This window comes from Myotis myotis, unplaced genomic scaffold (assembly GCF_014108235.1).
Source record: "Myotis myotis isolate mMyoMyo1 unplaced genomic scaffold, mMyoMyo1.p scaffold_m19_p_1, whole genome shotgun sequence".
NCBI classification, from domain to species: domain Eukaryota; kingdom Metazoa; phylum Chordata; class Mammalia; order Chiroptera; family Vespertilionidae; genus Myotis; species Myotis myotis.
This window is the reverse complement of record NW_023416313.1, coordinates 65,385,714-65,402,929: the sequence shown is the minus strand read 5'-3', so window position 1 is coordinate 65,402,929 and position 17,216 is coordinate 65,385,714. Positions and strand designations below refer to the sequence as shown.

Sequence of the window (17,216 nt, the reverse complement as noted above, 5' to 3'; positions counted from 1 at the left end):
CTGAGTCTTAACTCTACGCTTTTGTACTTAAGACTCAAGTGTCTTTTGTCAAGATTTCATTGGCCTTATGTAAAAGTGAAGCAATATACATAACTGCAGAAGCACCCAGGAGAAATACATGGAGGGTTCCATTCACTGGTCTCCAATTGCCACTCTTATTATCCTGTAATTTTGCCTTCTTATATCTCAGCCTCCTTCGTTCTCCCCTGATAGAGTTCTCTCTTGATGACAGAATCACCATGTTCCCATGCCTTAGTGCAGTGATTTTCAAATTTTTGCTAGCATATCCCTAAAAGACTTTATATATACATATATTTTATTATATATAATTTATAAAATATGTAAGATATTTTAAGTTGGTATCTAAAATTTTTATCATAAAGTTAAATAATGAGAAAAGATATTATGTCTGGTTTTACTATAAGTATTTAGTATCTTTTCAAACCTTCTAATGATTTCTTACCCAACATCATCCATTGACAAAATATGAGAACAAATTCTTTTTTAGTAGTAGAATATTTATAGTGTGTGTCCCTCTTCTATTTTTGCTTATACTGCTACATTATTACCTCTATAGATTTTTACCCTAATATATTTTGTGCATAAAATTTTTATTGATCATTTCATGTTTTTTTGGGTAATAAAATATGCATGTAAATTTTATTAAGCATAGATATTGGTCTTAAATTTCTTTTGGATTAAGTTGTCAGTATACTCATTATTAGTAGCATATGATTTGCCTAAACAACCAAAATACACTGCAAATTTCAAAAAATAATTATTTAGCATAAATACTGAATTTTATTGGAAATAGATTTTTTATAGGTAAGTGAAGTTGTACTCTCCATCAGCTAGCTCATTTAGCATGTTTGAATGTTACTTACCACTGACTTGAGACAGAATAAAATACATTTTATTTCTATTGGTTATCTATAATAGACATAAATACAGAAGATATTCTTTTCATCCATAGAAATACAAGGAGTTACTTATTCTTTGCACATCTTCAGAATCACCTGCCAAAAATCACATAGTGTTCTCTCATCTAAGTTTATGTTTAGTGACACATCAGCTGGCATCTTAGATCCTCCTCCAATTTTGATGAGAGCAATGAATTGTAAACCACCTGATTTGCAAAAGGATTTGTTACCCTCTCATTACAGACCCTTACTCTGTCAACTATCACACTTATATCCCCAATTATTCACTTGTTTGGCACCCTGGAGGTTTTAAACCCTTATGCAATAATCCATGGTAAGATTGGGAGGAAAAAGAGATCCTTTGTTTTGAAAAGTAGGGAGAAAGTTATCAGGGGAAATTAATTTTAGGATGAAATACATATGGAAGTTAAAGATATAAGTGCTGATTTCCTTAAAAATATTTTTGCATGTGTACCACTTAGAAAATTTTGCAGACGGCTGGGTACTTGAATGCCAGTTTGAAATCCTACTGCCTTCAAACTCCTCTTTATCTAAACTGGAAAGCATTCTCCCGTAGTCATTTATACTCTGAGTTTTATAATCCTTTATGTGGTTTCAGATGCTATTTCTTCAGGTAATATGCATGTGAAGAGAACCTTCTAATGGTAGAATTAAAAACTCCTCCTTCTTAAAGACATTTCAAGTCGCTGCCACCAATGTGGGAGTGATTTTGGAGTGCAAGGAGGCTTTTCGGATGCCTCTGAAAGCAAAATGCACCCAGTTCTCTGGCCAGCTCTGAAAGTAAACCTGTGTCGGTTCCAAGAGTCAGCAGGGCAGTGGTGATAGCAGAGGATGGGTCCAACACCTCTTTCCTATGGATGGCACCACTTTCCTGGGGAGCACCGGCCAGAGGCTAGCCCAAGTCCATGTCTGGAGTGGCTAAGGTGTGTCCTGGTGTCACTGGTTCTTCCTGCCACCACCACGTGACTCTGAGCCAACCCTGTCCAAGCTCAAGCCTGCCTCACATAGGTGGCCTCTGGCAGCTCTTGGCCTGGTAGACAAGGAGAGCCCAGGGCTCAGCCAGTCCTGACCTGGGCTTCCTCAGGAACTGTGTAAGCTGTGCTAGCTTCTCTGTGAGCATCGTCCTTCTCATTTGAAAAGTTGAAATATAAATACCTTCTCAGCGCAGTTGTGGGGTACAGAGATCGTAAATATAAAATAACTAGTGGGTACCTGGAATGCTCCACACTAGCTCACTGACTTCTTCCTTTTTCACTCCTCACCAACACACCCCATCCCTCTCACCCCCTGTCTCTGTCCTCCCAATTTCAGGACAGGGGAAATCTGCTTTGGGGCACTCTTCAGCCAGGTCAGGATGCATATTAAGGCCACAGGGTGCCCTCTTCCCCTCCATGTCACACCCTTACTTCTCCCCCACCAAAGGATGGTGATGATTCCAGAACCCCAGGTGGGTCATAATTTCTCTCTTCTTTCCTATCACACAAGTGCCTCTGCCCCAGAATCCTTTCTGGTGGGGAGAAGGAGAAGCAGAGGAGAGCTCAGGACCCTCGCTCCTGAACTGGCAGGCAAGGGGAAAAACTGAGGTGGCTGGGAGGAAATTCCATTTCTTAGGGATGTGGACAAAGGTGTTGAAACTGATGTGTGTGCCATTGTAAAAGGATGGGGTGGAGTAGAAACTTATGTCGTTAAGAGAACCAGTGATGAGGACAAACTTGATATAGCAGGAGAAAAAACGAGAACTCACAGAGATAAAATAAAAACTATAAAAATATGATGGCCTAGGTGTAGGTAAAAGTAATAGTAATATAGAAATTTCCCATCATTTATAACAAGTACAGTAATGAAAATTCCTCAAATTAATGTTATAAAAGTTCTTCTATTAAAAGTCTATTCTACTTATACCTTTAAAAACTAATGTAGTGTGATGAGTGGTCTATAACCCAAAAGAATTAGAAAATATTTATACAGACTGATTAAAATGTCATGTTCTAAAGCACATGCATGCTAATTACATCTCTGGAAACATGGATTCATAGAATTTAAGTGGAAATGAGTACTTAAGTTTAGCATACAAACTAGATTGGTCAGTTTTATACTTAATCATTTATATATTCCTTGTACAATCTTTAAAAGTTGTCATCTAATGGTGAGTTGACTTTGTCCCAATGGAAATGTCAGTGAAAGATAAAGCAATTCAGACATGAATATATTTTACTTTTTGTTTTTAGGTTAACACCATTTCTCCAGTATTTTTTAGAGTGGTTTGGGTTCTTTCCTCTCTTCTTTAGTATACCCTTAATCATCTAATATTAATAACTAGAGGCCCAGTGCAAAAAATTCATGCATCCATAGGGTCCCTAGGCCTGGCTGGTGATCAGGGCTGATCAGGTTCCCCACCTCCCAGCCTCCCTGCCTCCTCCTTCTCTCACTCCCTCAGTGCCCCACCACCACCGCCACTGGTCGCCCACAATGTTCCACGCTGCCCCCTGGTGACCAGCTCACATCATAACGAGTGATCAAACTCCTGAACTCCCGTTCTCCCGGTCAAACTCCTGAGGGGACAATTTGCATATTAGCCTTTTCTTATTTGGGAGAATTGAAAAAATTTACTGTATGCCAGGTGTGTGTATTAACTCATTTGATTCTTAAAAACATTATGAAATGGGTTTGAGAATGATCCTTATTTATAAATGAGTACCCTGAGGCACAACTATAATAATAAAAGTGTAATATGCTAATTAGACTGGACAGCCTAATGACCTTCCGACGTCCTTCCAGACGTCCTTCCTGACGACCTTCCAGATGAAGCAGGGGCTGTGAGGGCCGAGACCCTTGCACGAATTTTGTGCATCGGGCCTCTAGTGGGAGATAAGAAGCTTGCCCAGGAGAGGAACAGAAATGGTGGAGGTCAGCATTGAACCCAGGCAGTCTGACTAGAGAGCAGCCCTCTTAGTTGGTGCTGTAGGAACTGCTTCTTAAAGTAAGATTCCCAATTGCATACAATGGGATTAATCAACAGAACATAACAACAGGATATGCAAATAGGACATCCTAAACTCTCCTTGTAAGTATTGTATTACCTGTTAATAAAACCTCATGTCTTTATAAACACTTGAATCAACTACTTCAAATATGCCCCACATTATTGAAAAGACTGCAGGTACTGAGCCAGGACAGGAACAGCACTTTGCCTCATTGCAAACCTGGCAACGACTTATGGACAAAGCCTTTTATTGTCTTCTGAATGCCAACCTGTTTTTCTCTCTTCTTGAATGTTTTATGCAAAGCTAAAAATAACTCCTAACTCAGAAAGACTTCTCCCACGAGTAAGTCAGATGGTTTGTGAAATGGGGAGGATGAGAGAAAGAAAGTCTTGGTGAAATCAACGAGAAGCACTGAAATGACTGAAATATGAACAGAATTCAGAAGCGAGGCCAAAGTGCTGACCCCTGGTTAACTGAGATTAGTTTACAAATAAACAGCACTGCAACAATATAATTAATTACTATTCAATACAATAAAATTCTAGCATGATGAAAGATACTGTACTGTTTCTTGGGATTTTACTTAGAGTTTATGTAAAGAAACTTACTGTGACATTGCCTTCAAATGGAAGAGTGTCTGTCACTTTTTCTGGTGGTGTTGGGTTCTGGAGACACTGCATAAAAAGGATATACTTTTAAATAAAAGGATATATTTATAAAGCTCTTATATGGATTCCTTTTGCTGATTCAGACAATCCCTTACAGGATAAACAGAATTTTCCTCACACACTGTTTTCCCTTCCATACACTCTCCCTCAAATTTTCACTGAACACTTTTTCATTGTAGTCTAAGCCAAAATGAATAAATTATTTTTATCAATACCCACATTCAGTTATATCTTAGTACTAAGATAGAGATGATCTAAGAGAAGAAGAAGTCTTCCAGGTTTTGTTGTTGTCATTGTTTTCATAGTTCATGAGAGAGAAAACAATCACTCTGTTTATGGAAACAATGGGAATTTTGAGCAACTTAGCTGCTGTTGAAATCATGCTGAGCTGCCTGGATTGCTTGTAGTTGTAGCCAAATCTGAACTCAGCATTATTCTTTCTGTCCTCAGATCTTTTTTGCTTCCTTTATCCCTGACCCACACATAAATGCCCAAACCAGAAACTGGAGATGGGTCCCTCTTGCCCTATCCCTTGTCCAATCAAATCACATTCTGAACTCGTTCTTTATCGGAGCCTTCTCACTACATCCTTAATTCTCTCTTCCTGGTCTCAGGACTATGACAAGAGTCTAGAACTGGTCTCCAGCTTTCCTTTCTACTCCACATTGCCCCCTAAACCAATACCTTTTAAGTCAGTGTCATTATGCTTCCTCACTTTAAAAGCTTTATTGGGTTGCAGCAACTATAGTTACAGACCAGATGTGCAAAGGGCGTTGGAGCCCCTGGAATGATTTCCTGAAAGCAACTTCACCCTTGCTCCGCTCCCCCTGACAGCAGTTAACACCCAACTGTCCAGGGCCCAGACTCCCAAGATGCTCCACGCTTGTGCCGGAGAACCTGCTTTGTCCTCTTCCTCGCACATCCTTCTCATCCTCCACTGTCCTCTTTGCCTTCACAGTAAGCTTAATTTCACCCCTCCAAAAGTAGTTCAGACATTCCCTGCTCTCCCCACATTACTTGAACCTCAGTTTACTTTCACCCGGCACATGTGTGTGTGGTTTCTCTATCACACTGTGTATAGCTTTGTCTTCTTACCCTGAGCTCCACAAAGCAAGCACGTATCTGATTAGTTCCTTTGTCTCCCTGAGCTTGACACAATGCCTGACACATAGTAGGTATTCAGTATTTGTGGAATATAATTGAAATCACAATATGCCTAACTCTTTGTTGAAAATTAAAATTCTTAGGAAGCTGTGTTGTAGGCTCAGGTTTACTATGAGCACCTAGGTTCTGCGTTTACGATGTGAAATTCTGTAATAATGACTCAAACACCTTTTCCCCCCAGCAAGCACATAGGTATCATGTGGTCTATGTGCTTTCAAAGACATCTTAGCTACACATTTATAACTTTAGATTTATAAATGGCAGAGAAACATGGGGGTTTTCCCAGCATAACGATAGAGGCCTTCCTCTTCCTCGGGATTTCTCCAATGAGTCCACTTGGAATTCAGGCCAGCTCTATAGGAATTTTCTTCAGGCAGTGGAGATGTGTGTCCTTAATCTGAAGCAGAACTCAGTGAGAAAGGGTGTTTAAAATATGTTTAATATTAATTTTGACAGTTAAAGTACCAAGTTGATAGAGACCTAAAAATGCATGTGCTTAAACAGACTTGATCCCACTACATGTCTTGTTGTTCATACATTCAGAGACACTAATTAAGCACCTACTATATGCCAGTTCCAGGCCTCAGGGATATAACCATGATCAAAAACAGACCAAGTCCTTGCCAGGTAGCTCAATTGGTTGGAGCATTGTCTCCTACATCAAAAGGTTGTGGGTTTGATTCTCAGTCAGGGCACATACAGGAGGCAACTGATCAATGTTCCTTTCACTTTTCTTCTCGTCTCTTTAATCTCTCTCTCCCTCCCTCCCTCCCTTCCTTTCTCTAAACATATCCTCAGATGAGGACAAAAAACACAGACTAACATTTGTGGAGCTTAAATTCTGGTGGAAGAGACAATAATAAAAAAATTAAATATAGACTATATGAGAAGGTGAATGAAAAGTGCTATGGAGAAAATTAAGGAAAAGAGGGGGAGAAATTGGGGGCATAGGCAGAGGGAGATGTTGCTGTTTTAAAGGTTGATCAGGAAGTGACTTGCTGAGGTGACATCTGAATAAAGACCTGAAGGAGGAAAGGGAGCAAATCGTGGGTTATGACTATTCCAGGCATGCACACCAGCAAACTCGAACCACCAAGGCAAAAGCACCCCCTGATGTACATAAGGGCCACCAAAGGAGCTGACATGCTAAAGAGAAGAGAGACAGGGAGGGAGTACCGTCATGCGCCACATCACCACATTTAGGTCAACCATGGACCCCACATATGGACCCCAGAAGATTATAATTCCTATCATCTAATGACACCCCAGCCATCATACTGTTCTAGTGCAATGCATTACTCAGGTGTTTGTGATGATGCTGGTGTAAACAAACCCACTGCGCTGCCCATTGTATAAAAGTATAGCACATACAATTCTGTACAGCACGTACGGCTTGATAATGATAATAAACAATTGTTACTGGTTTGTGTACTTACTATACCATGGTTTTTATCATTACTTTAGAGTCTACTCTTTCTACTTATAAAACAAACTGGATAGAGATAAATTTAGAAGTCATCTGCATGGGACTGAATGAGTTCATCAAGGAAGTGAATATGGATAGAAAATAGAAAAAAGAAGAGGTCCAAGTTCTAGTGCAAGGACTCCAAGGATGGAGTCCACTCAGGGAACAGTCCTCAGCTCAAGAAAGCCATGGGGGATGGGATGAGGTAGGACAGACACCGGGAAAGTGCCATGTCCAGGGAAAGCAAGTGAGGAGAGACGGACCAACCAGGTCAAACACTGCTGCTGAGCCAAGTAAGGAGAGCAGGGAGCCCTCACCAGCACGTCTAACGCAGTGAAAGTAATTGATGCCTTGAAAAGAGCAGCTCTGTGAAATGGTGGAGGCGGATTAGAGTAGGTGCAGTAGCAGTGAAGAGGAAAGGAATTGGAGAGAGTGAATACAAACAACTCTTCCAAGGCATTTTGTGAGGTGAGCAGGAAAATGCGGGGGCAATAGAGGCAGAAATGAGTGGGAGTGACTCTGTTTTGCATTGTGAAAATAACTGCATGTCTGAATGCTAATGGAAATGATTCAGTGGAGAGGGGAAATGAGTGATTTAAGAAAGAGAGAGAAGAGAATTGCTGGGCTCCCCCTTGAATAAGAGAAGGCAATGGGATTCAGAGTACACATGCGAGGTGACGGGAGCACAGAGAGCTGACCCAGTAACAAGACAGACTGTGCAGAATCGAGGTGGGCAGGCAGATGGCGGAGCTTCGGAAGATGTGATTGTCAGTGTTCTCAGCAGTGTGGAAACTTGGTCATCAGCTGAAAGTGATGATCCAGGGGGAAGCAGTGTTTAAGGTGAGAGGAGGTGTGAAATAGCTGTCTAGGAGTGCAGGACGGTGAACAGAAAATGGAAATAGAGTGTGGTTGTTTTTGGCAGAATTAAGGGCCCACTTGAGTTCTGTTATCATGACTTTAAGATACGCCCACAGTCATTTTTCACTGCCAGGATAAACAGTGGTGTAGGGAAGAGTGAGCAAGTGAGCACCATGCAGTGAAAAAGGAATGAGAGACTTGAGGGTATAATTCAAGGGATTGTAGGAAAAGTCAGAAATTTACACTTGACAAAAAGGAATAGGGACCATGAGAGGGTGAGAGATAAAGTTGGTAAGTTCAATAGCTTGTGGGTTCTGGTGCGGGTTTGTTAAAATAGGAGTCCTACAGAGAAGAAGCAGGAAAGACAGAAAATGGTGATGAGAGAATATTGGAACTGGTTTAGGAAGGTTTGCAATTACTGGTAAAGACAAGAGCTAGGCCAGTTCTGCTCACACTTTAATGTGCATATAAATCCCCTGGTGATATTATGATTTGCATTTTGATTCAGTAAGTCTAGGGCAGTGGTCAGCAAACTCATTAGTCAACAGAGCCAAATATCACCAGTACTTCTTCAAAATAGACTCGCCCAGGCAGAAAACCGACTTCTGTGCATGGGCCACGAAATTTCAATTGCAGTGTATGTGTGTGCCCGCACATGGTATTTTGTGGAAGAGCCACACTCAAGGGGCCAAAGAGCCGCATGTGGCTCGCGAGCCGCAGTTTGCCAACCACAGGTCTAGGGGGACAGAGCCTGGGATTATGCATTTCTATCAAATTTCCAGGTAACATAGATATTGTTGGTTCACGATCTCACTTGAAAGGCAACGGTCCAGTGTAGTATTCCTCAACCCTCGCAGCAAACCATAGCCCCCTGGGGAGTTTGAAAAATACTCTTGTTCAATTAGTCTTGACCAGTGAATCAGAGTTTCTCTGGGTTGGATTTAGAATTGATGTATTGTACATGCCCTCCACATTATTCTGCAGTGAAGTCAGAGTTGACCACCTCTGTCCTGGAACATGTGACTGTGAGTGTAGTTGACTTAGCCGTCAAGGTCATCACCGGAGGGAGGGTTATGGAACTGAGGGGCCAAGATGTTGGAAATGTAATCTTTTGGTTATTAAAATAATCAGAAATTATGACAGAAGTTGTGCTGGATAAAATGACTGTGAACCCAGAGGTACGTAGATGACTACAGAAATATGGGAATTGGGTGACATAATCTGATGGTATGAGATGTAGAGCAAAGGTGTTTGGCCCGACCAGAAGCAGGAGGACACCCACGGGAGCCGCGGGCGCAGTGGTGTGTTGATTTGGGGAACATCCCACATTTGAGTTGAGTCCAGAAGAACAGTAGCATCATGGAGAGAGTGGTTTTCAGTGAGAGGAAAGTGAAGAAAACGATCTGAAAAGAAATGGAAATTTGGGAGGATTTTACTACTCCAAGGCCGGATGGAAAGGCTTTGAGGGTTTGGGAGGAGGGGCGATGGGGATGTGTAGACAGGATGAGGGTTTAGTACAGGGGGGAGTGATGACCTGTAGACTGGTCCTGAGCTCCTCGTGCAGATGGTGGCCTCAAAGCAGGACATGTGGCATGACTGGGAGTATTGCGATGTGCAGAACAGAGAGGGAGGGTCTTATTCGGAGCTGGAAAAGTCCTGGGCTCCCCTCTTCATTTCTACAGGTATTTTCTAGCAGTACAACCCTTCGTTTCTTCAGACAAAGGCATACAAATGAGCCAGTGTGGAAAACAGATCAAAGAGGAGCCACTCTGGTTAAAGTCAGAGTTCAGGCAGGAGGACAGTGCCCCCCAGCAATACTGGGGCTCCTCAGGGGTCCTCAGGGCTCAGGCCATAATCCCCTCTCCAAGGTTGGTAAGAAAGGAAAAGGCAGCCATGTACTGTATAAAAGAGTAAAGGCCATATACCCAATAATCATGTACGTCTTTTTAAATCTCTTGTCAACTATTCCAATTGCGCTCTTTCCTCCATGTAATAAACTCTTCAAATAAAAAGTGGCTCGCAATATGCCTTGGGATTCTTGATGTCGTTTCTGACCAGGATAATGATACTGTTGTTAATGGATATTACATGCATAGAAGAAACCATGGTTTTGAATAGTCAAGACTTAGGGCAGGTTCTCCAGAAGCAAATCATGAGGCAAAGGTTTGAATGAAAGTGGTTTTGTTTGTTTGTTTGTTTTTTTAATTTTTAAGTTTTTTCAAAATATTTCTTTATTGATTTCAGAGAGGAAGAGAGAAGGAGAGAGATAGAAACATCAATGATGAGAGATTATCATTGATTGGCTGCCTTCTGCACACCCCCCAGTGGGAATCGAGCAGCAACCCAGGCATGTGCCCTTGGCTGGAATCGAACCTGGGACCCTTCAGTCCACAGGCTGACACTCTATCCACTGAGCCAAACCGGCTAGAGCTGAATGCAAGTGGTTTTTATGGGTGCGCTTCCAGGAGCGCCTCAGAGGTGGAGCAAGCAGGAGAGAAAAGGAGAATACCAGAAAAAAAATGTGCATTCAGATGAAGGCCCAAGGAGATAGTTTCAGCGTAACCCTGCAAGGAGAACTCTGGAGAGTAACAGCTCAGATTCCAACTGGGATTAGCCAATTTCCTAAGGCTTTTTCCACACTCTGTACTACATTGTGGAGGGGGAAATTGGGGAGGGAAGTGTGGTGGAGCGGGGAACCCCTAGGCACTTCCAGGCAAAATGCCGAGGAGCCTGATGGCTGCTCTTTAGAACACAGTCGCAGGTATAGGTCCTAAAATGCATAGATAAGCTAGGTAATGATTAGATTAAGATGTCCATGTCAGCTTTCAGTGACTGTCAAGTCGATTTCTGACACTGTGACTTTTGCTACCTTCCCCTTGCACTTCTAGCAGGATCACATTACCACACACACAGGCCAAAGGTGAGGACATCCAGGTCAAGTGAGTATGAGCATCTGATCAAATACGCATCTCCAAGGATGGCCCTGACTGAACGTGCAGTCAGTATGTGAGGGCAAAAGGCATGTTTTAAAGCTCCACTGTTTTAATGGGTTCTGTTCTCATTCTCACATCCATTACTATCAATACCAAGAATGGTTACCTACTTCAAAATGTACATTATTACAAATAGTTGCTTGTATCTACTTTCTCACATTTTTTTTCAGAATTGTTGTTGGTTTTTGTTTTTCTCTTTAAATTGTGGCCTCTCTTCTGTGGATTAGAGGAGCATTATCTTAGAGTCCCGGGGTTAGATTTAATTTAGAGCTTTGCATTGTCAAGCCCACTGACAGACTGAGAGATTAATTTCCAGACCGCCTGTGGTGCTAGAGAAGCTGCTTAAGATTTTGAAAATGGCAACACTGTTGACTCCCTACCCCTGAAGGTTACCTGCATTCACATGCGCACTAATGCTAAAGGGACGTTGAAATGTGGTAAATATCAATGTTGTTTTCCTTTATGGAAAAACCTGTGCATGAGGGAGAGGGGTGGGAAAAGAAGCGATTTACAGGACAAGAAATGGTTTCTCCCTCATAGGGCCGCTTATACACATGCATCTCCCTCTTTTCATTCTGCAGAGATAACATCTCGGTTGCTCAGTTGGTATTAATTGCATAGAAAATTGATCAGTGTACTAGTTTTGGACAGTCGTGTCTGCCATCAGGTTTCCCCAGAAGCAAACCTTAAGCCAAAGATTTGCTGCTAGTGATACACAAAGGGAGAGATTTGGGTATGACTTCCCTGCTATTTGAATTATATTGAGAGTTGGTAGAAAATCTTTCCCCCCACTCCTCCCCCCTCAACTATTTTGGCTCAGATGCATCTCCAAGTATGTGTTTACAGCATTTTAAAGTGAATGCATTTTCAGGGAAATCTAGTCCATATGTTTCAGCAAGGGCTACGCGGAAATCATCCAAATGTTCTTTTATTAGAGCGACATGTGGGAGCTGCTCTCGAGCTTTACACGTCGTTCTTACACTCCCCCCCCCCCCCCCCCCGGAAAAGCTGCAGGTCGGTGGCCACAAGTAAACAAATCAAATAGCAAAAGGTGTGAGTTCAGTTGGAAATGCGTAGCCTATTATCTTTGATTGGGTTCGGAACTTGGCAGAGGCACCTTCCCTGTTCCTGCCTGCAGGGCAAAGTGAAAACAATTTGAACACTGCATTTCCCCGTGGGTTCATTGACATTTGAGAATACCGCAGCACAGACAGAAACAGCATGCCTGGCAGGTGAGCGATACTTCACATGACCTCCCAAAGTTACTTCCTCTCTGTTTGCAGAAGTTCAGAGCTCAGAGCAATGTTATACATGTTGCAAAACCCAAGTTAGGACAGGCAGCCATCTGGGGATACATACGGGGAAATTATCTATTTCTCTTGTGCCTCTTTAGGTGGAATGGTTGAAAAATGAAGACATAATTGACCCAGTTGAAGATCGGAATTTTTATATTACTATTGATCACAACCTCATCATCAAGCAGGCCCGCCTCTCAGATACCGCAAACTATACATGTGTCGCCAAAAACATTGTTGCCAAGAGGAAAAGCACCACAGCAACTGTCATTGTCTATGGTGAGTGAGCTTTTGGGGTCTCAGTCTAGTTCATGTCGAAGTGCAGGTGTCATTTTGATTTTAAAACATCAGATGAGCGGCCCCTTGGCAATCCTCATGGCTGGTCTCTTCCTGCTGCTCATGTGGACAGTGAGGTGTCACTGCTTCCCTGATGCTCATGGGAAGACTGGTCTTGGAAATTCCTAGTCCTTTGTCAGTCAGTTTATGAGAAAATGAAGGAAATCTGCCTACGTGCCAGCTGCTTTCCTGAGCCTTCCTCTCTCCCTGCCCTGGGCCACCGGGATACAGAGCGAATTTGGAGAGAGGATGCTTAAAGCAGTCTGTTGCCTCTTCTGTGAACCTTGGCTCAGTCCAGTGATTGCAAAACCCCAGGTAAACTGGCACTGACATGTCCCCCTACACCTCAGAGCAACTTGAGCTTCCTGGAACTTGCTTTACATGCTCCATCAAGGGATTCATAGTGAGGAGTGTTTTCCAGAGTAAGATCTCCGAGGTAAGTAATGAGCAGAGTGTAAGAGCGAGGGCTTCACAATCTCATCTATGGTGACATCTCCATCAAACACCATAATTAGCTCTCATATACAAAATAGGTGTTCATTTCAATTACATCAACTAATCGCCAATTCAGTCAAATGGCTACTCAATTAGTAAAAAAATCCAGCAATATAAGATTTTATTTTTTTGACCAGGTTCAATGGTTCCTTAATGAAACTGACGAAAATCCTTAAAAGGTTGCACAGTTTATATATGCTAAAGAAAAGTAATCAATCATCTGGTATTAAGACAAGACGGAATGATCTTATTCAGCTCCCATGTTTCAGATCCACTTACAGCCTTGGCATAAGGATGTGAACATTTATTATTTGAGATAAGCCGTCAAAAGTAGTTTTTAGAGCTTGACTAGGTAAGGGGATGTATTTTGTTTTAAAAAGAACAATAGCCAAGGAAAGGAGAACACAATCCTATTTTCTTTTCTGGGCAGGTGAGTAAACATTGGTAATTCATTTTTGTTTTTGTTTTTTTTTTAATCTCTGTGCTTAGATTCTTTGACTCTGTGATGAAACTTTGAATGATATGAAGTCCATGGTCTCTTCTAGCTTTGAATTTTAGATATTTTTATGATCCCTTGGGGAATAAGTTTGTGTCGATGTGTGGTGTGTGGTTTGTGCGTCTGTGTGTGCGTGCACAAACATGTAACCCACATGTTATTCTTTACCTCCTCCCAGTAAACGGTGGCTGGTCCACCTGGACAGAGTGGTCTGTGTGTAATAGCCGCTGTGGACGGGGGTTTCAGAAGCGCACGAGGACCTGCACCAACCCAGCACCCCTCAACGGTGGTGCCTTCTGCGAAGGGCAGAGCGTGCAGAAAATAGCCTGTACCACATTGTGCCCAGGTAAATAAACTAGCGCTCTCGTTCCAACTGTCTCCTCCCATCCCAGAGATGCATTTAAGGGGTCTACACAAAGCCTTCTCCTTGACCAGCATGTGCCATAAACATTATTTAAATGCATCATCCCATTCGATGCTTACATTGCTGGGAAATCAAATATTTTCCCCCAAAAGAGTACTTAACTTTATTACCGAGCCATGAAAAATCATATAAAACAGGAGATTAAACACGCGTCAACAGAATCCCTCTCTATTACTAAACAGAACTGCTGGAGCCAAGATTGCAGGTTCTGCAATTCAAGAGATTTGAGCACCACTGAAAGCCACACATTTTAGAAAGGAAAAAAAAAACAAAAAACCCTTGATCTCCAGAAAGCCATGGGAACTAATTGGAACTAAAACCCAGATAATGTTTAGACGGAAATATTTGATATTTGGTGTCAGTTTCTGGGCAAGAGCAAATAAAACATTTGGACTGAATGAAAAGGAAGTCTAAGCTTTGAGACACATGAGCTAATGGATTTTGAAAATACAACGCAGTCAGCACTTTATTATCTGTACAGGTTGGCCACCTGTTTTGTGAGTTATGTGCAGTAGTACCTATGCCCAGATTGCATCTCTCTGTGCTATTTTATATTGTCACCTGCTCTTATCCCCAGGTAACTGAAGTTAACACCCACTAAAACCAAAACTCCCTAAGCTCTAATCAATAAGTTGAAAAGTTTAGCTAGAGTTATTTTGAAATAAACCATAAATTTAGTGCACGCCATCGAGGTAGCTATTATATTGTCAATTTCATTGTTTCAATACAGTCTTTTTTACTTCCCTTTATTTTGCCTGGTTTTTGTTTGGTTTATCCTTTAGTACAAACTTTCTGAGAGATGGGCTGAAGAAGTGAACTGAAATAAAAACATAATCTATATTTTATGTTCCTGTGTTGATTTCCAAATATCAAAATAGTAACCTACCCTTTGAGAGCTTTTATTTATGGGACAAATTTTGACACCCAGCTAGGTTTACAATTTCAGGATTCTATCTTGTACTCTTAAATATTTTACCTACATGTTGACGCCCACAGTTAAAAATGCACTGAGCTTTTTGAGCGAAGTAGAAATGTGTGTGTGTGTAATTTGGAATGGTCTGGGAGCTAAGGCTCTAGGTCAAAGCAAACGCCTTTTCTTCAGATAGCTGGGAGCTGTTTATATAGGCAGCTCTGTACCATTAAAGTATTAATGCTTTCATCATTTTTTCATGTGGGCATGTTTATGTCTCTATACATATGCATAATATATTTACACAATTTGAATGTAAAATCATATCATAAACTATTAAAATTGATATAATTTCTATCAATATGCAGGTATAAGATGCTATGTATATTAGATGTTCAATACATTTACTACATATTTTTAAACTTATGAATGGAAATTGTTTTTAAAATAGAGATATCTCTGCTCATTATCATTGAAATTACTGCCAAGCCAGCCACCAAAAATAGGAAGAAAGTGAGTCAATTCTAAATTACCGAATCACGGCAGAAAATTAAAAATGACTACATATATTTTTAATAAAAATAGAAATGTATACATCATAAAATAATGGACAGGAATCATCAAATAATAAATGGAAAATTGTCTTTTTAAGAAAGCATTGAAGATCTCAAGAGAATCAATTAGCCCAGATGAAAAAATAAAAGAGGCATATAGGACATCGATAGATGATAGATAGATAGATAGATAGATAGATAGATAGATAGATAGATATTGATGCATGATACATGGATGGATAGATGAATGGATGGAAGAGTGGGTACACAGGTAGATTTCTTCCCAACTCAACCAACCATTTCTCCCACATAAGTTAACTGTACCCCTCATATGACACTATGCATAAAGGAATTTGGGGTCCAAAAAGAAGCCCCCTAATTTTCAACACAAAATCCAGAAGTTTACCATTTGATAGAGAAAGAGGCACCACCATGACTTACTTTTATACAGCTTTGGTGGCAATTCTGGTCCTGTGTGTCCCTTTAAGCCTCCCTTGGGTGTCCCTGAGGAAGCAGTCACACAGCTCACAGGAGAGCTCACAGAGCCCAGCGGTGTGCGCAGAGCATGGTCCACTTCTGCAGCTGAGAGAGATCCAGTACGCCACGGGGGCATTTTCTTCAGCTTGTGTGTTTGCTGTATACTTGGGCTCAGCTCCCCTCTGCCCTCAAAGCTCCTGTCCCTTTGGCCTGACGCTGGGTTTTCTCTGTGGCAGTGGATGGCAGGTGGACCTCCTGGAGCAAGTGGTCTACTTGTGGGACGGAGTGCACGCACTGGCGCAGGAGGGAGTGCACGGCGCCCGCCCCCAAGAACGGAGGCAAGGACTGCGATGGCCTGGTCTTGCAATCCAAGAACTGCACTGATGGGCTCTGCATGCAGAGTAAGTCTGTGTCAGCCAAGGACACACCGGGGAGATGTGAGATTTAACCACTTGGAATTATTGGCAGGAAATATGAGAAATGAAAAATTATTTCAACAACAAAAACTTCAATAATATACCAATACACTAGTTATCTCCCCAAATTGGAAAAGGTAGACTCCCAGGAACCAAAGGGAATAACTGTGCCCAGTTGACAAGTGACAGAGTGTGATTTGCTCACATTTCCATGCAGGGACTGCCATTCTTTCCAGACCCAGGACCACTACTCAGTTTTGTGAGAGTGCACCAAGGGCACCCTAACTCCTCACAGTCACATGGCGTCCAACACACAAGCTATTTATTCCTAATCCACGGCTGTGACTGAACTAAGGTCCCTTGGATATGATATATATATATATATATATATATATATATATATATATATATATATATATATATGACAGGAAACATTTCTGCAGGTAGATTTACCGATTTATACATACTTAATGGGAACATCTTCACAGCTCCTTGAAAATGCTGGGTTTTGTTAGAAATTATGTTTTTTGAAAGGAAACAATGTTAATAAAACATCAATTTTAAAATAGGCATAGAAGGTTGGCTTACGAATACAATGGGTGCTTTAAGCTAAATTGTCACCATTTCTCATGGCTTCATTCCTTAGGTTTTCTTAATGAGATGGTTGTTTGATTTCCATACCTACAAAGTCTTACCTTTTTATTAAGGAGCCTTTAGATATACAAAATTTACCACCCCTT

General features: G+C 41.4%; 1 protein-coding gene across 2 annotated transcripts in view; it reads left to right on the top strand.

Annotated features, from left to right (window-relative positions):
• UNC5C (unc-5 netrin receptor C) overlaps positions 1-17,216 on the top strand; it is a 372,686-nt gene that overhangs the window by 285,257 nt on the left and 70,213 nt on the right. For both annotated transcript variants that reach the window (XM_036340067.1, XM_036340076.1), the window contains exons 5-7: positions 12,467-12,647; positions 13,874-14,041; positions 16,297-16,461. In XM_036340067.1, the coding sequence (XP_036195960.1) occupies positions 12,467-12,647; positions 13,874-14,041; positions 16,297-16,461 (514 nt within the window). The remainder of the gene's footprint in view (positions 1-12,466; positions 12,648-13,873; positions 14,042-16,296; positions 16,462-17,216) is intronic.